This window comes from Nematostella vectensis, chromosome 5 (assembly GCF_932526225.1).
Source record: "Nematostella vectensis chromosome 5, jaNemVect1.1, whole genome shotgun sequence".
Taxonomy (NCBI): domain Eukaryota; kingdom Metazoa; phylum Cnidaria; class Anthozoa; order Actiniaria; family Edwardsiidae; genus Nematostella; species Nematostella vectensis.
Window position 1 is genome coordinate 17,502,468 of NC_064038.1, and position 18,939 is coordinate 17,521,406.

General features: G+C 41.6%; 2 protein-coding genes and 1 long non-coding RNA gene across 3 annotated transcripts; 1 reads left to right on the top strand and 2 right to left on the bottom strand.

The window, feature by feature from the left end:
- Positions 1-780: 780 nt before the first annotated feature.
- LOC125562955 lies at positions 781-3,054 on the bottom strand. The gene is made up of 3 exons (XM_048727315.1): positions 2,115-3,054; positions 1,531-1,892; positions 781-1,398 (listed from the first exon to the last, which is right to left on the bottom strand). Exons 1-3 carry the CDS (start codon positions 3,052-3,054, stop codon positions 781-783), a joined length of 1,920 nt encoding a protein of 639 aa, XP_048583272.1.
- Positions 3,055-5,784: 2,730 nt separating this feature from the next.
- Positions 5,785-8,020, bottom strand: LOC125562956. Its single transcript, XM_048727316.1, has 3 exons — positions 7,081-8,020; positions 6,497-6,858; positions 5,785-6,402 (listed from the first exon to the last, which is right to left on the bottom strand). Exons 1-3 carry the CDS (start codon positions 8,018-8,020, stop codon positions 5,785-5,787), a joined length of 1,920 nt encoding a protein of 639 aa, XP_048583273.1.
- A 3,896-nt stretch (positions 8,021-11,916) lies between these two features.
- Positions 11,917-15,910, top strand: LOC116611652. The gene is made up of 2 exons (XR_004293599.2): positions 11,917-14,465; positions 15,576-15,910. It is a non-coding gene; the product is annotated as an uncharacterized LOC116611652 (long non-coding RNA).
- Positions 15,911-18,939: the final 3,029 nt, after the last annotated feature.

Here is an 18,939-nt window from a genome sequence, read left to right on the forward strand (position 1 = left end):
AACACAGGGATACCATAACATCCCTCCTCTTCTGAACACTTTGAATGCAATAAACAAAATGATTGCACAAATGTCTCAAGTCCTGTACTAGCAGAGAACAAACATAGTTTCAAGTCCAGTCTCTCAGGAGCTTTCCTGATTCTGGTTGAATGACGTAGTGGTGGTTTATCCACTGTATTGGCAGAGGTGTCAGGAATACTGCTAGTATCAGGTTTAGGGTCGCAAACATCATCTCCGAGTGCAGTGTCTGTTGGTTGAAAGCTAAATGTCTCACCAGTCCGATGAAGATGACGACGACTCCGTCTCAGGGTTCTGCCAATTTCCATGGCAACCATGTATGAGCGGGGTTCTGGTGTTGCATTCTGTATGACACCAGGTTCCCATTTGTGTGATTTTGGATTTAGTACCCGTACATTCTGATTTGGTGTGAGCATGGGAAAACCCTTAGCACCCTTGATTGTATTTGTCCTGTCTGTCCTGTAGTTTACAGTTATTATCTCTATTTGTTGATATTCCAATATGTGGCTTGGACACTGCTGGCAGGTTTGTTTTGTAGACGCGAGAGTTCAGGGTCCTTTTAAGTGTCAACTCTAATCTGTTCAAGTCTTGTTGGGATTGCGTTCAAGTGAAGTTCAAGTGAAGTAGCTCATGTACCGAGACATCCAAGCCTGGTATCTCATCTCATCAAGTGGTTTATGATCTGTTTCCACCTTTACTGGTCTACCATAGGCATCATAATGAAACTTCTCGAGTCCATGTACTACTCCTAACATTTCTCGTTCAATGTTCGAGTAGCGACGTTCCGTCTCCGTGAGGAGTTTGCTGCCAAACGCAACAGGTCCCTCGTCCTGAAATAGTACTGCTCCGTGGCCGCGCTGCAGAAGCGTCAACCTGGATCGTCACTGGCTGCTTGCCACTGAAATACTTCAGTGCTGCAGGTGCCGCAATTGCCTGCTTAATGCTGTTGACACTGGTCTGGTGTTCTGGGGACCAGACAAACTCACTGCCCGATTTAGTAAGATCCGGTAATGGTGCTGACGATGATGCGAGATTAGGTATGAATCTGCTTAGGTACTGTACAGCTCCTAGAAATGACTGTAAATCCTGGACTGAAGTAGAAGGATCCATAGCCGTTATTGCCTCTATCTTTCCAGGATCCACTTCCAGGCCATTTGCATTTAGAATATGGCCATAGAATGGAATACTCGTACACTTGACACGACATGAATCTGGGTTAAACTTGATCCCAGTTGCTTGAGCCCGTTCGATCACAGCACTCAGATTTTCATCATGATCACTGCCATCGTCTTTAAATCCAACGACAACAATATCATCAGCGATACCTGTGACTCCCGTAAGGTCACCAAAAGTCTCTTCCACCTTCTTCTGGAACACATCCTGTGCGCAGACCAATCCAAAAGGTAGCCGGAGAAAACGATATCTCCCGAAAGGACTATTGAACGTGGTGTAATATGAAGCTTGATATTCCAGTAACCACTCTTTGCATCAATAGTGGCTCATTAGTAGTACATCATCTAGGGTTGGTGTACAGTAGTGAGGCCTTCTTATCGCCTTATTTAAATCCTTGGGATCCAGGCACAGGCGTATCGAGCCATTTGACTTAGTGACGCACACAAATGAGTTAACCCAGTCTGTGGGTGTGTCCACTTTCTCTTTAATTACTTTCTCGCATAGAGAATCTAACTCCGCTTTAAAAGGCTCGCGTAAAGCCTCTTGTACGCGACGGGGTGGGTGTATAGCTGGTGGTACAGTTTCGTCTAGCGTTATGTGGTATTTGCCTTCGAAGCAGCCAATGCCATCAAAGCAATCCTTGTAATCACTAACCAGTTCCTCTTTAGCATTGTTACCATCTGGTTCCTTTCTTGGGGTTTCTTGTGGAGATCAGTGTTATCAATTCCAGTTTCTGACACGTTGGAAGACCGAGGATAACTGGTCCCTTGCAATCAACAACATGAAATACACTGTTTATAGTCTTGCCCTTATGTTCAATCTCTAAGGTGCAAGTACCATACTGCTTTATCAAGTGTCCTCCGTATGCTGTTATCTTAATCGTACTGTCTGAAAGTTGACTGTCCGAGAAAAGTTCTTGGTACTTGTCATCGGGAATGACTTTTCTGCTCCAGTGTCAACTTTAACAACGACAGGCTTCGTGTTAATTTTTACTGTCACCAATTCCATTCTGGATGACATCACATCAACATTAAGTGAGTGAAAGTATAAGTGCTCTTCATGAGGTTCAGGGCCAGCCTTTTCCATTAAGTGTAATTGCTGCCGCTTACTTTTAGATGCTGACTTGCTTGTCCATTTGTCGGGTCTTGGAGGTGCATTTGGAGTGGATTTAGACCTGCATGCACGCTGCCAGCGGTGTAATTTATTACAACCATTACACTTTGTGTTATACGCGGGGCAGTTCTGACGCTTTGAGAGATCATGGGCCAAACCACAGTTCCCACATTTCTGGTTTGATGGGGTTGACATGCCTTGTCCACCATGTTTGTTTGGTTTCTTGGAGAGTGAGTGGATCTGTTCACTGTTATCCGGTGAATTCATGCCTTGAATCTGCTTTTTGGTGGCTTCCTCAGTCCTCGCAATGTCCATTGCTTTATTTATGGTGAGGTCAGAAGCTTGTTTTAGTAGTCCTGACCGTACCTGGTCCGAGTTTGTTCCAAAGATCAGTGCATCAATCAAGTGCTCATCAGGGCTTGTGAACTTGCACTCTTGAATGAGAACCCGAAGTCTCTTCATGAACTTGTCGACTGACTCGTCGTCTTCTTGTCTCATTGTTCTTAATTTAAACCGGGAAAGCCTGAAATTACTTTTAGGAGCGATGAATTCCTCAAATTTCGTCCAGTAAGTGTCGAGTTTTTTCTTTTCCTCGTTCGTGAGGTTCCATGTCGAAACGGTTTCTATCCCATCGTCGCCTGACCACAGGAGGAGATATTTGACCTTTTCTTCCTCAGATTTGCTTTTCAAAGGTCCATCGAAGATCAACTCACACTTTGCCTTGAATTTTTTAATACAGCTGAGTTGCATCTAGCGCATTCCAGTCGCTGGATGGCGGGGTAACTCCAGCGAGCTCCATGTTCAACTCGAACAAAATATAACGTCCAGGGGCCGGTTCCTGAAAGGCCGATTAACTTAACCCTAGATCAGCGCCTAATCCTGCGTTAAAATTCGCTAATCGTAGGTTAGCTAACCTACGGATAACTCACCGTTCCCGAAAGCCATGTAATCCCCCGATTTACTAACCCTAAGCGAGTGAAAAACTGGTTTGACGAGCAAACTTCACACAGGATACCCACAGTAGATCAACAGAGAGCAACTCAAATATTTACCTTTGGTGATTTCATTTTGAAGAGAAGCCCCAAAACACCTCTACATCGCCTGTAATTACCTCCAATTCATTGCCAAAAATGTCATTTGCAGGATTTGAGTTTGGTGCGTGACACTAGCGAGACAGATTTATTTCAATTATAAAATTCATGTAACTTTCTGTCTGTCCCAGCACAATTTTCCGTGTCAGCATCGCAACAAAGCAAAATGTTAGGACATTGATCCCTACATTGTTTTTGTGTAACGACGTCTTCTTTGTCGGCAACTTCATTTTTATAAAACTTAAGTTCTACTACAAAGTTTGGGAAGCCTGTGTTACGCCAACTAAACCGTAGGTTAGCGAGTTAACCCACCTCGCCAGCAGGGTTAGATTTTACCAACAAAATAACCCGGAGTTAATGCTAACCAGAGTTTCGGGAACAGAACTAATCCGGGGGTAAAAATTTAATCGTGGGTTAGGCCCCAGGTATTGTTAGAAGCTGCGGCTTTGACCTACTATCCGACTTCTGACGACATGTTATGTTTTGATGTCGGATGGCCCCACAACAAGTGGGGCCGGTTGCATAAAGCCTGGATAAGTCTTATCCACCGGTTAAATCCGAGTGGTGTGATTTGGTTGCATAAAGCCCGAATAAAGGTTATCCAGTGGTTAAAGTTATCCGGATGATAGAGGTCGGATAAAATCTTATCCACCGAATAAATGTGGAAAAAAACAAAATGGCGTCTTGCTTTCCATATATATATACGCTTATCCATGCAAACGACGATTTTTACTGGTGGTAAATTTACAATGAACTACGAACTTACATGCAGCTTTGGCAGGACTGGAATCAAACTATATTGTCCGTTCTGTCGAGAAATGTGACTTCCAAAGACAGGAAGAAGCTAAACACTATCCCCTGCGATCATTACATTACAATCTGATTGTGCTGCTTGGCCTTAAACGGGGAGAGTATCCTGTCCCGACCAGAAACGTCACCAAGCGGTCTGGTACCGCTTGATATTTTGGACTTCTCTGTTTGCTATAAAGTAGCACACGCCACGAAAAGGCAAGTAGGAGTCGGGAAATCAGTCTTAGATACTTTGAACTTCTCTGTTTGCTGTAATGTAGCACACGCCACAAAGTGAGAGTCGGGAAATCAGTCTCAAGGGGTGGGACTCGATCCTATGCGCGCGCGGTCAGACTCTTCTCTAAATATGTCTAAGTGAAATTCAAAAAGATTTTTAAATGTTTTTATGTTTTTTTTTAAGTTCGTTTCCGTCCTTGTTCTTTATTTTCAACTAGCATTACAGATGGTTTCTCAGCAATTTCTACAGTATTTTTGTAGATTTATATCTGCTAGCTGTTTATCTCATTATCTTAAAAATAATTTAATTGTTAGGCGGCCCTGTGTTTTTGTGTTGCGTTTTGCTGGAACCAATAGCCATCTGAAAATCGCTGATTACGCGAGGGAAGAAGTTTAACTGAATACCAGTGAACTTAATTATATTTGTGGCATCGCGCTTGAAGATGCCAAGTGTTATGTTTCTGATATCTGATGGCTCGGATGCAAGAAGATATCACATCAACTGAGGTTTACTAGGACGCCATCTTGGCTCGTTTACATGCGTCTATGCTGATTATTACACAAGGATACCATAACATATTATAACACAGGGATACCATAACATCCCTCCTCTTCTGAACACTTTGAATGCAATAAACAAAATGATTGCACAAATGTCTCAAGTCCTGTACTAGCAGAGAACAAACATAGTTTCAAGTCCAGTCTCTCAGGAGCTTTCCTGATTCTGGTTGAATGACGTAGTGGTGGTTTATCCACTGTATTGGCAGAGGTGTCAGGAATACTGCTAGTATCAGGTTTAGGGTCGCAAACATCATCTCCGAGTGCAGTGTCTGTTGGTTGAAAGCTAAATGTCTCACCAGTCCGATGAAGATGACGACGACTCCGTCTCAGGGTTCTGCCAATTTCCATGGCAACCATGTATGAGCGGGGTTCTGGTGTTGCATTCTGTATGACACCAGGTTCCCATTTGTGTGATTTTGGATTTAGTACCCGTACATTCTGATTTGGTGTGAGCATGGGAAAACCCTTAGCACCCTTGATTGTATTTGTCCTGTCTGTCCTGTAGTTTACAGTTATTATCTCTATTTGTTGATATTCCAATATGTGGCTTGGACACTGCTGGCAGGTTTGTTTTGTAGACGCGAGAGTTCAGGGTCCTTTTAAGTGTCAACTCTAATCTGTTCAAGTCTTGTTGGGATTGCGTTCAAGTGAAGTTCAAGTGAAGTAGCTCATGTACCGAGACATCCAAGCCTGGTATCTCATCTCATCAAGTGGTTTATGATCTGTTTCCACCTTTACTGGTCTACCATAGGCATCATAATGAAACTTCTCGAGTCCATGTACTACTCCTAACATTTCTCGTTCAATGTTCGAGTAGCGACGTTCCGTCTCCGTGAGGAGTTTGCTGCCAAACGCAACAGGTCCCTCGTCCTGAAATAGTACTGCTCCGTGGCCGCGCTGCAGAAGCGTCAACCTGGATCGTCACTGGCTGCTTGCCACTGAAATACTTCAGTGCTGCAGGTGCCGCAATTGCCTGCTTAATGCTGTTGACACTGGTCTGGTGTTCTGGGGACCAGACAAACTCACTGCCCGATTTAGTAAGATCCGGTAATGGTGCTGACGATGATGCGAGATTAGGTATGAATCTGCTTAGGTACTGTACAGCTCCTAGAAATGACTGTAAATCCTGGACTGAAGTAGAAGGATCCATAGCCGTTATTGCCTCTATCTTTCCAGGATCCACTCCCAGGCCATTTGCATTTAGAATATGGCCATATAATGGAATACTCGTACACTTGACACGACATGAATCTGGGTTAAACTTGATCCCAGTTGCTTGAGCCCGTTCGATCACAGCACTCAGATTTTCATCATGATCACTGCCATCATCTTTAAATCCAACGACAACAATATCATCTGCGATACCTGTGACTCCCGTAAGGTCACCAAAAGTCTCTTCCACCTTCTTCTGGAACACATCCTGTGCGCAGACCAATCCAAAAGGTAGCCGGAGAAAACGATATCTCCCGTTCCAGTAACCACTCTTTGCATCAATAGTGGCTCATTAGTAGTACATCATCTAGGGTTGGTGTACAGTAGTGAGGCCTTCTTATCGCCTTATTTAAATCCTTGGGATCCAGGCACAGGCGTATCGAGCCATTTGACTTAGTGACGCACACAAATGAGTTAACCCAGTCTGTGGGTGTGTCCACCTTCTCTTTAATTACTTTCTCGCATAGAGAATCTAACTCCGCTTTAAAAGGCTCGCGTAAAGCCTCTTGTACGCGACGGGGTGGGTGTTTAGCTGGTGGTACAGTTTCGTCTAGCGTTATGTGGTATTCGCCTTCGAAGCAGCCAATGCCATCAAAGCAATCCTTGTAATCACTAACCAATTCCTCTTTAGCATTGTTACCATCTGGTTCCTTTCTTGGGGTTTCTTGTGGAGATCAGTGTTATCAATTCCAGTTTCTGACACGTTGGAAGACCGAGGATAACTGGTTCCTTGCAATCAACAACATGAAATACACTGTTTATAGTCTTGCCCTTATGTTCAATCTCTAAGGTGCAAGTACCATACTGCTTTATCAAGTGTCCTCCGTATGCTGTTATCTTAATCGTACTGTCTGAAAGTTGACTGTCCGAGAAAAGTTCTTGGTACTTGTCATCGGGAATGACTTTTCTGCTGCAGTGTCAACTTTAACAACGACAGGCTTCGTGTTAATTTCTACTGTCACCAATTCCATTCTGGATGACATCACATCAACATTAAGTGAGTGAAAGTATAAGTACTCTTCATGAGGTTCAGGGCCAGCCTTTTCCATTAAGTGTAATTGCTGCCGCTTACTTTTAGATGCTGACTTGCTTGTCCATTTGTCGGGTCTTGGAGGTGGATTTGGAGTGGATTTAGACCTGCATGCACGCTGCCAGCGGTGTAATTTATTACAACCATTACACTTTGTGTTATACGCGGGGCAGTTCTGACGCTTTGAGAGATCATGGGCCAAACCACAGTTCCCACATTTCTGGTTTGATGGGGTTGACATGCCTTGTCTACCATGTTTGTTTGGTTTCTTGGAGAGTGAGTGGATCTGTTCACTGTTATCCGGTGAATTCATGCCTTGAATCTGCTTTTTGGTGGCTTCCTCAGTCCTCGCAATGTCCATTGCTTTATTTATGGTGAGGTCAGAAGCTTGTTTTAGTAGTCCTGACCGTACCTGGTCCGAGTTTGTTCCAACGATCAGTGCATCAATCAAGTGCTCATCAGGGCTTGTGAACTTGCACTCTTGAATGAGAACCCGAAGTCTCTTCATGAACTTGTCGACTGACTCGTCGTCTTCTTGTCTCATTGTTCTTAATTTAAACCGGGAAAGCCTGAAATTACTTTTAGGAGCGATAAATTCCTCAAATTTCGTCCAGTAAGTGTCGAGTTTTTTCTTTTCCTCGTTCGTGAGGTTCCATGTCGAAACGGTTTCTATCCCATCGTCGCCTGACCACAGGAGGAGATATTTGACCTTTTCTTCCTCAGATTTGCTTTTCAAAGGTCCATCGAAGATCAACTCACACTTTGCCTTGAATTTTTTAATACAGCTGAGTTGCATCTAGCGCATTCCAGTCGCTGGATGGCGGGGTAACTCCAGCGAGCTCCATGTTCAACTCGAACAAAATATAACGTCCAGGGGCCGGTTCCTGAAAGGCCGATTAACTTAACCCTAGATCAGCGCCTAATCCTGCGTTAAAATTCGCTAATCGTAGGTTAGCTAACCTACGGATAACTCACCGTTCCCGAAAGCCATGTAATCCCCCGATTTACTAACCCTAAGCGAGTGAAAAACTGGTTTGACGAGCAAACTTCACACAGGATACCCACAGTAGATCAACAGAGAGCAACTCAAATATTTACCTTTGGTGATTTCATTTTGAAGAGAAGCCCCAAAACACCTCTACATCGCCTGTAATTACCTCCAATTCATTGCCAAAAATGTCATTTGCAGGATCTGAGTTTGGTGCGTGACACTAGCGAGACAGATTTATTTCAATTATAAAATTCATGTAACTTTCTGTCTGTCCCAGCACAATTTTCCGTGTCAGCATCGCAACAAAGCAAAATGTTAGGACATTGATCCCTACATTGTTTTTGTGTAACGACGTCTTCTTTGTCGGCAACTTCATTTTTATAAAACTTAAGTTCTACTACAAAGTTTGGGAAGCCTGTGTTACGCCAACTAAACCGTAGGTTAGCGAGTTAACCCACCTCGCCAGCAGGGTTAGATTTTACCAACAAAATAACCCGGAGTTAATGCTAACCAGAGTTTCGGGAACAGAACTAATCCGGGGGTAAAAATTTAATCGTGGGTTAGGCCCCAGGTATTGTTAGAAGCTGCGGCTTTGACCTACTATCCGACTTCTGACGACATGTTATGTTTTGATATCGGATGGCCCCACAACAAGTGGGGCCGGTTGCATAAAGCCTGGATAAGTCTTATCCACCGGTTAAATCCGAGTGGTGTGATTCGGTTGCATAAAGCCCGAATAAAGGTTATCCAGTGGTTAAAGTTATCCGGATGATAGAGGTCGGATAAAATCTTATCCACCGAATAAATGTGGAAAAAAACAAAATGGCGTCTTGCTTTCCATATATATATACGCTTATCCATGCAAACGACGATTTTTACTGGTGGTAAATTTACAATGAACTACGAACTTACATGCAGCTTTGGCAGGACTGGAATCAAACTATATTGTCCGTTCTGTCGAGAAATGTGACTCCCAAAGACAGGAAGAAGCTAAACACTATCCCCTGCGATCATTACATTACAATCTGATTGTGCTGCTTGGCCTTAAACGGGGAGAGTATCCTGTCCCGACCAGAAACGTCACCAAGCGGTCTGGTACCGCTTGATATTTTGGACTTCTCTGTTTGCTATAAAGTAGCACACGCCACGAAAAGGCAAGTAGGAGTCGGGAAATCAGTCTTAGATACTTTGGACTTCTCTGTTTGCTGTAATGTAGCACACGCCACAAAGAGGCAAGTGAGAGTCGAGAAATCAGTCTCAGGGGGTGGCACTCAATCCTATGCGCGCGCGGTCAGTCTCAACTCTAAAGATGTCTCATTGAGATTCAAAAAGATTTTTAAATGTTTTGAATTTTATGTTTTAAGTTTATTTCCGTCCTTGTTCTTCATCTTCAATTAGCATATCGCAGATGGTTTCTTAGCACATTTTGTAGTATTTCTTGTGGATTGATATCTGCTAGTTGCTTATCTAATTATCTAGAGATAATTACATTGTCAGGCGTCCCTGTGTTTTCGGGTTGCGTCTTACAAGAACCAATAGCCACCTGAAAATGTCTGATTACACAAGGGAAGTAGTTTACCTGTATACCAGTGAACTCAATTATATTTGTGGCATCGCGTTTGAAGATGTCAAGCCTGTACATTGGCCTTAAAAGGGTGCTCTATTTGTTCAAGGCTTATATTTGCCGAACGTTTATTTCTACTCCAAAAAATACTCTCATCAATAATTATAATAGAAAAAATAATCAATTAGGTAATAATGTTAAAAATCATTTCTTCATCTGATCTTGTCGTGTCTTGTGAATCAGATAAGAGACAATGAGTAGGTGATCCCTTGTAAATTACAGTAAATGTTATTTTTATTTTCACTTTCAATGGGCATAGTAAACAGAGAGGGACTGAGTGCCTACACTGATCTTCATTTTGGAGGACCCCCACCCCTAAAAAAAGAAATTGAAACTCAAGAAAAAATGGAAAGGCCGTTTGTATTGATCACGTAGTATGGGGAAACCACTCAATCCCTCTCTGTTGGCTATGCCCATTTAAAGTGAAAATGAAAATAACTCTTTTAACATTATAATGCAAAATTCAGTCAAGCCAATGGTAATCTAAATCACTTATCTGCCTTTCACAATTAAAACATTTTCTTATTATCTTTTTTTGTTCTAGGTGCGCAATTTTGGAGATCTGCTAGAAAATGTCTTGTGATCAAACAAACAGAGTTCCTATTCTTGAACAAGAAAAAAGGCAAAGGAAAGAGCCCAAAGCAAAGTCAGCTTCTAGAGGAGATCCGAAAGATGGTTTCCGATGCCTGCGATCAGCCCCCTCGTGAACTGGCAGCAAATTCGTGAACTGGCAGCATGAACTGTCAGCAAATTCAGAGGCCGCAACAAGGGAAATGGCACAGCAAGAAGTAAAGGAGCTTTTCAAATGCTCCCTATGCTTTTCCACCAGCTCTCTGCCAGCTGCAAGTTGTCCCAGATGCTACAAGCTCATCGGATGTGTGCCTTGCACGGAACAGTGGGGAGAAGCTTCTAGGAATGAATCTAGATATCCGTTTTGTAGAACCAGAAGACAGTACTGCATAGCACCAGTGGTGCGTGGCCTCGCGGACATTTTGGGTCAGCCCATATTCCTCCCCCAATGGGAGATGAAGATGAGGAAGAAGAAAGTTATGATGATCTTAGGCCCATTCTGTGACATTTCATTATTCTTCTCCAAATGTTCGTTTTGCCCTTGATGATGATTATATAATACAATAATACATATTCTTGGACGATTGTGTCCACCTGTGAAGCAGTCATTCGTTTGATACCTCGATTCTTGCAGAAAAGCCTGATATTCCTCTCCGAAAAGCCTCGACTAACTTTTGGAAATGTTTCTGTCAGTAATTGCTTATTTTTTCGTAACACTTTTTTTGTTTAACCAGGTTTTCTATCGCTTCTTGATTCTCGTTCAAATATTCCGCCATATTGATTTTTTTCAAGAAAAAAGGCGGGAATCAGTACACCGCAAAGAGTGATGGTTATACTAAGTAGCCCGCCTGTGATTGGAGAAAATGAATATAAGCTTAAAATAAATAAACCTTGTTCGTTGAATAATTTACTGTTAATGAAAATAAACAGAAATATCGTATAATAAAATGGTATTGGAATATTCCAAATGGCTGCATCCAAATGTGAAATGGAAGATGCAGGAAATATCAATTTTAAAATGAAAATTGACAGTATCGAAAAAAGCATAGGGATTTTTCTATTTCAAAGTCAAAATGACAAGTTTAAATTTAGAAATAACCTTTTTTCATCAACAAAAAATGAATGATATGCCAAAAGTAGAATTGCCTGAAATTCTCACTGATTTTTGTACTTTGCTTTTGCGACTTTGTATTTTGAATTTGCGAGTTTGTATTTTGCTTTTGCTAGTTTGTACTTTGCATTTGCGAGTTTGTATTTTGCTTTTGCGAGTATGTATTTTGCTTTTGCTAGTTTGTACTTTGTATTTACTAGTTTGTATTTCGCTTTTGCTAGTTTGTACTTTGCATTTGCGAGTTTATATTTTGCTTTTGCTAGTTTGTAGCGGAGCTTTAGGTATAGAAATATGGTATAGCTATGCGACTTGGTTTTGTGGTCATCGCGCGGTTACCCTGTGGTGTCACAATCCATCCATCAATCCAGTCAATCGTGCAACTCCCAGGCTCCACTCTATCTTACGCTGTTATGTGTTTTTTTTTACCGCCTCGCTTTGTGCTGCAAAGTTCGTATGTTCACAGAAAAAGGCAGCTTGAAAATTGTATTTAATGAGCAAATATGCGGATTCAAATGGTCTGAAGTTTTTGAGGAAACGTTTTGTCTGAAGTAAAAGCCGATGTAAAATCTACCCGCGAGTGTTCGTGAATCCTGCCCGTCGTAGCAGCAGCTGCTAGAAAGAGGACTAAGAGAGGAGAGGCTCTACACTGCCATTCTATATTATCTATATTCATTCACGTCTATATCTATGTAAGGAGATCCCGAAAGGAGGCCTTGAATTGATGTCTGTTTTCAGCTATAAAAAGCATTTACTTGTGTTGACGAATTCCTTGCTAGCAGAAATATCACGGTTTACAACAAAAAGCGAACACAACCACTAGGCAACAAACATAAAGCAACAAAAAGAAATCACTGCCAAGGTGAGTTTTGGACGATGATTTGTATTGAGAATATGACAGTTATTTTTTGTTGTTGTTGTTGTGCTGCCCGTTTGTTCGCTTTTTTCCAAAAATCAATCGCTCAAACTAAAACACCGTACCAGCTTAAGTTTGACGTCAAGATGCCATATCACTATCGTCTATCCTTGCTTTGATTGGCTAAAATACTATCTACTTGAATTCCGATTGGCTTATAATTTATTCAACTGACAATCGCCGTGAAAATGTTACATTGGTAAATACTTACAAGTTCTATAAATTCAGGCGTATATTCCTCACGGTAAGTAAAAATTTAACGACAGAAATACGTAGTAGTCTAGTTACTGTATCAATGACACTTAGCTTGTTCGATTTATACATACATATGTTTTTAGAGTACAGATGTTTACAAGTTTTCATTTTCCCCCAACACTATTCCAGATTGGAACAGCCTTCCAGCACACACCGCTAGTGCCAGTTCATTACTTTTAAGACCTTAGTTTCGAAATAGAGCTGTATAAATTATTATAATGTACTGTTTTAGTCTTATTTATTTATGTATATTTTGGTATTTATGTATATATTATTTTGGTATAATGCAACTCAGCTTAACCGAGCATTAAAACTGAAACTGAGAATTTGTGGTGTAACGAACAATTTTTCTATCAACCTTAAATAATAAGGAAAGGGGAAATGTTAGGAGAATGCTCAATCAAGTTGTTGCATTACTGTTAAAGTTTTCATCAAAGATATACAGTAGTCCGGTTTCTTTTTTCTCTCTGTTTTGACTATTTTCATACGCAATTGCTAATGATTTGCTGTTTTCCCTCTGCACCCTGAATAAATTAAAATAGGTTAAGTTTGAAATTAGACATTTTCATTTAGCTCTAATCAGTAATATCAAGATTTTTTTTAAATTTGCTTCCCAAGTCAATTTGTTCTCCCCCATTTGATTGAATTTTATTTTTTAGTAGCATTGGCATGTGTTGATCCAGCTGCAGGGTTTCTATAAAAAAAAAACAGCAGACCACCATGCTAAAGGGTGGGTTCACCAATATGTAATGCATGATCGAGGTATATTTGTGGATCAGTAGTAAGTGGCACCTGAAGTGTATCTAACTATATCATTATATCTTTGAAATGCTGTTTCATCCATTATTTGTTTCTTTGCAAGGGCAAAGCTGGTCAGTATGTAGCTTTGATACAAGGTACATTAATGGAACTTCTATAAAGGGATTTATTTGAAAAATAAAATATTTTATGCGTTCCGTATTTTTTGCATTATGCTTGTAAAACAATAACTCCAATTACAAAATGGGTCAGCTCAGTCTACCCCCGGTGGGGAGTCTTGACGCATGGCGAATCCTCGCCGTTATGACGTATCATGCTCATGCATTTATTGTTGAAAAAACAAATTGTTAGTGACAGCATGACTTGTTAGCTGTCACAATGTGATTAGTATGTCCTGTTGGACAGTTGGTTGGTGACAGCATGGTTTTTATCTGTCACATGTTACAAACAAACGTTTATGGACAGCATGGTATAATGTCTGTCAATATTGATTGAAGTATGTCATCTGTACGTGGACAAATTATGATGCAGCAATTAAATGGGACTTGTCATGTTGCGGCGTCAAGTGTTGACTGCCAGGCTTTTCCCGCTGCTAGCCACTATAAAGGCGTTGTTGTTTCTGTATCGTTGTAATTATGTATTGTCAATTACTGTTATATTAATGTTACATGAACTTGATACTGGGTTAAAAAAATAATTCAAATGTGTTCACATCCTTTTAGATGTTGCGAAAAAGCACAAGAAGGAGAAAGGCAACAGCTATAGTGGCAAAGACACAAAAAAGGGCAATGCTAACAAGGAGCCAGCTCCATTATCTCTTGCAGATGCAGATAACACTACTTATCATCCAGCACCACCAGTAATGTCCATTATGATAGATATTGACCAAATAGCCAGGAAGCAGTGGTGAAGGGACTGAGCCAGCAAAAAGACGCACCCACACCAAGCCCAGATCCAGTGGTGGTGGCAGAAGAGGTGGTGGAAAATTTATAAAGCAGTGTTATTCAGGCAATCTCAGGTGAGGCGGTTCCCATGGGGTCAGCCCAGCCAAACCAGGGGCAATATTCCACTCAATGTCAGTTCCCATTGATGCTCGGGTACCAGAAAAGATACAAGCAAAAATTTGGAGCAACGAATTCTTTGATTTAGGGTTTTACTCACAACAGTCACAGCATCTTGTTGTAAATGACCCTAAGTCATCTGATGTAGCCACCCTAAGTCATCTGATGTAGCCACCCTAAGTCATCTGATGTAGCCACCCTAAGTCATCTGATGTAGCCTCCCTAAGTCATCTGATGTAGCCTCCCTAAGTCATCTGATGTAGCCACCCTAAGTCATGTGATGTAGCCACCCTAAGTCATCTGATGTAGCCACCCTAAGTCATCTGATGTAGCCACCCTAAGTCATCTGATGTAGCCACCCTAAGTCATCTGATGTAGCCTCCCTAAGTCATGTGATGTAGCCACCCTAAGTCATCTGATGTAGCCACCCTAAGTCACCTGATGTAGCCTCCCTAAGTCATCTGATGTAGCCTATCCCACTATATGCCTGGAGCCAACAACTAAAACACGCCCACCCCTCTCCAAACAATTCCCAAGCCTTTTCAAAGTACAAATTCGCAAAAGCAAAATACAAACTTGCAAAAGCAAAGTTCAAACCCCCAAATACAAAATACAAACTCGCAAAAGCAAAGTACAAACTAGCAAAAGCAAAGTACATACCCAAAAGCAAAATACAAACTAGCAAAAGCAAAGTACAAACTTGCAAAAGCAAAGTACAAACTCAAGCAAAGTACAAACTCAAAAGCAAAATACAAACTAGCAAAAGCAAAATACAAAGTCGCAAAAGCAAAATACAAACTCGCAAATCGTTTTGGGGTACGGCGTGGTGATAATCTTACCACATGTCCTGTGTTTGCCACAGAATTGTATGTAAACCATTCAAAATCTATAAGAATTGGTATTGTATCAGTGTTTACTGTTTCGTCATTTAACACCCGATAAGGAGTTCAGAGAAAGAATTTTTCGTCGTCTGCTGCAGAATCTGTTTTTTAAAAGTATACCTTAAAAGTTATACCTTAATGAATTTAAACTTCCCGGATCACATACTTTACATGGTTTTCTTGCAGGCAGTGCAATAACTCTGGCTTTGTCTGGCGCAGAAATTAATGACATTCTTACTCACGTCGGATGGAAATTTTTCTCTACTGCTTCTCACTACATGCAGCTATCCAAGGTCTTGTCTGCTTCGTCTGCACCATCCCGTTTGAGGGAGGCGTCTTCCAGCCAAACCGACCCAGGACAATCTTACCGACTTCTGAACCCTCTGCAAAACTTCTCTTCCTCGTCCCCTTCTTCGCAGTTGCATATAGTTTTACGATGGTTAAAATCTCCCGGGTTTTGGTTTAGACTGTTAGTCGGTAGATTTGTAAAAAAACGTTGATTAAATGAATGATTTGTTTGATTTTTTAGATTGGTATATTATATATACCTATAGAAGGGGAAATAATATGATATTATATATGCCAAGGTTTGTTTAGCATTCCCCACCTAGGTAGGGAACCATTTACATGTATACCATACCTTAATATGGAATACTCGCGTGTATTGTTAGTACGTGAATGTATTACTATCCTAAGTACTAAGAATATTAACATAATAGTACTAAGAGTATTAACATAATAGATATCCCATCATACACCGGGGTACATATATTCGCCCGTACAAGTGCCTTTGTGTCAGTCTCTTCGATGCCTTTGAGTTAACTGTCAAGCGCCCACCCATCCCACCCCAGATTCACACACGCGAGTAATCCGCTGTCCACCATGGACAGTCCCATTTTCATGTATTCCATATCTTTATATGGAATACTCGCGTGTATTGTTAGAAAGTGAATGTATTACTATCCCAAAAGAAAAGCATCTAAGATGTTGTAGTAGAGGTACGATCTTTATATCCTTCCAAACACGATAAGACACAAACTTTGGGAAAACAGATATATTCAGTACAGTTGTCTTGCGCACAACTCTCCGTATTTCTTCTAGTTTTACAATCAACATATCAAATTACTCTATCGGGCGATAGTTACACAATCAATTATTAACTAAAAGTTCCACCTCTCATACCTTCAGCCTCTATATTTATTGAATTATTAATAGGCAGTCATCTTCTAAGATTCCAATCGAGTTCATAAGTTGCTTTCCAAAGAGTGTTTTTTGTACGTTCTTGTGTTAGTGGGCTAGTTCAAACTCATTGAGGTTGATGAAAAATGGAAACCCAAATGTCACCCCTTATCACATTCCATAAAAATTTTGGCAAGAAAACCATTTACCAGCCAACCTTTGCTGGGGACTTGTACCTGACCTGCAGTACTGGGTTGATGCATACTTGGGTACTGTGTGGCTTGCTGCCTCCCTAAGCATTTAAATTTGTTAGTCATTTTTTGACAAGGATGTAATATGTGTGTGTAATAGGGACAGGTAAGAGAGATACAAACATTACTGTTAGTAGTATCCATCCTCTGTGATTAGCTCCCCCCCCCTAATATACATGTACCTCAGCTCACAGTTTTAACACTAAAATGTATGACAATAGCACCCTGACAACACCAAGAAGTGTCGTCTCCTGGCAGGCACATAGCTACCTTTTGGATAAATCTCAATGGATACATGGTCAAAGCCCTTTCAAAAGACACAGATTGGAAGAATAAAATTGCAATTTATTTTTAGGACAATGCTTTGGTGCCTCAAAGAAATTCTGGCTACGTGCCTGCCTTTGGCAAGCACTCGTAAACCAAAGGCCATGAACAGGGGAATTAATTGGCAAGCACTCCTATCCCAAAGGACATCAACAGGAGAATTAATTGGCAAGCAATCCTAAACCAAAGGCCATCAACAGGGGAATTAATTGGCAAGCACTCCTAAACCAAAGGCCATCAACAGGGGAATTAATTGGCAAACACTTCTAAACCAAAGGCCATCAACAGGGGAATTAATTGGCAAGCACTCCTAACCCAAAGGCCATCAACAGGGGAGTTAATTGGCAAGCACTCCTAACCCAAAGGGTATCAACAGGGGAATTAATTGGCAAGCACTCCTAACCCAAAGGCCATCAACAGGGGAATTAATTGGCAAGCACTCCTAACCCAAAGGCCATCAACAGGGGAATTAATTGGCAAGCACTCCTATCCCAAAGGCCATCAACAGGGGAATTAATTGGCAAGCACTCCTAACCCAAAGGCCATCAACAGGGGAATTAATTGGCAAGAACTCCTAAGGCCATCAACAGGGGAATTAATTGGCAAGAACTCCTATCCCAAAGGCCATCAACAGGGGAATTAATTGGCAAGCACTCCTAACCCAAAGGGTATCAACAGGGGAATTAATTGGCAAGCACTCCTAACCCAAAGGCCATCAACAGGGGAATTAATTGGCAAGCACTCCTAAACCAAAGGCCATCAACAGGGGAATTAATTGGCAAGCACTCCTAACCCAAAGGCCATCAACAGGGGAATTAATTGGCAAGCACTCCTAACCCAAAGGCCATCAACAGGGGAATTAATTGGCAAGAACTCCTAACCCAAAGGCCATCAACAGGGGAATTAATTGGCAAGCACTCCTAACCCAAAGGCCATCAACAGGGGAATTAATTGGCAATCACTCCTAACCCAAAGGCCATCAACAGGGGAATTAATTGGCAAGAACTCCTAACCCAAAGGCCATCAACAGGGGAATTAATTGGCAAGAACTCCTAACCCAAAGGCCATCAACAGGGGAATTAATTGGCAAGAACTCCTAACCCAAAGGCCATCAACAGGGAAATTAATTGGCAAGAACTCCTAACCCAAAGGCCATCAACAGGGGAATTAATCGGCAAGCACTCCTAACCCAAAGGCCATCAACAGGGAAATTAATTGGCAAGAACTCCTAACCCAAAGGCCATCAACAGGGGAATTAATCGGCAAGCACTCCTAACCCAAAGGCCATCAACAGGGAAATTAATTGGCAAGCACTCTTAACCCAAAGGCCATCAACAGGGGAATTAATTGGCAAGAACTCCTAACCCAAAGGCCATCAACAGGGGAATTAATTGGCAAGCACTCCTAACCCAAAGGGTATCAACAGGGGAATTAATTGGCAAGCACTCCTAAACCAAAGGCCATCAACAGGGGAATTAATTGGCAAGCACTCCTAACCCAAAGGCCATCAACAGGGGAATTAATTGGCAAGCACTCCTAACCCAAAGGCCATCAACAGGGGAATTAATTGGCAAGAACTCCTAACCCAAAGGCCATCAACAGGGGAATTAATTGGCAAGCACTCCTAACCCAAAGGCCATCAACAGGGGAATTAATTGGCAATCACTCCTAACCCAAAGGCCATCAACAGGGGAATTAATTGGCAAGAACTCCTAACCCAAAGGCCATCAACAGGGGAATTAATTGGCAAGCACTCCTAACCCAAAGGCCATCAACAGGGGAATTAATTGGCAAGA

Bases quoted from the DNA above. Each gene is read 5' to 3' on its own strand.
- LOC125562955 (XM_048727315.1), bottom strand. From the start codon at position 3,054: ATGCAACTCAGCTGTATTAAAAAATTCAAGGCAAAGTGTGAGTTGATC. The intron at 1,893-2,114 runs GTACCAAGAACT...GATCTCCACAAG, and splicing joins AAAGTCATTCCCGATGACAA to AAACCCCAAGAAAGGAACCA. The intron at 1,399-1,530 runs GTACTACTAATG...GTCTGCGCACAG, and splicing joins GTACACCAACCCTAGATGAT to GATGTGTTCCAGAAGAAGGT.
- LOC125562956 (XM_048727316.1), bottom strand. From the start codon at position 8,020: ATGCAACTCAGCTGTATTAAAAAATTCAAGGCAAAGTGTGAGTTGATC. The intron at 6,859-7,080 runs GTACCAAGAACT...GATCTCCACAAG, and splicing joins AAAGTCATTCCCGATGACAA to AAACCCCAAGAAAGGAACCA. The intron at 6,403-6,496 runs GTACTACTAATG...GTCTGCGCACAG, and splicing joins GTACACCAACCCTAGATGAT to GATGTGTTCCAGAAGAAGGT.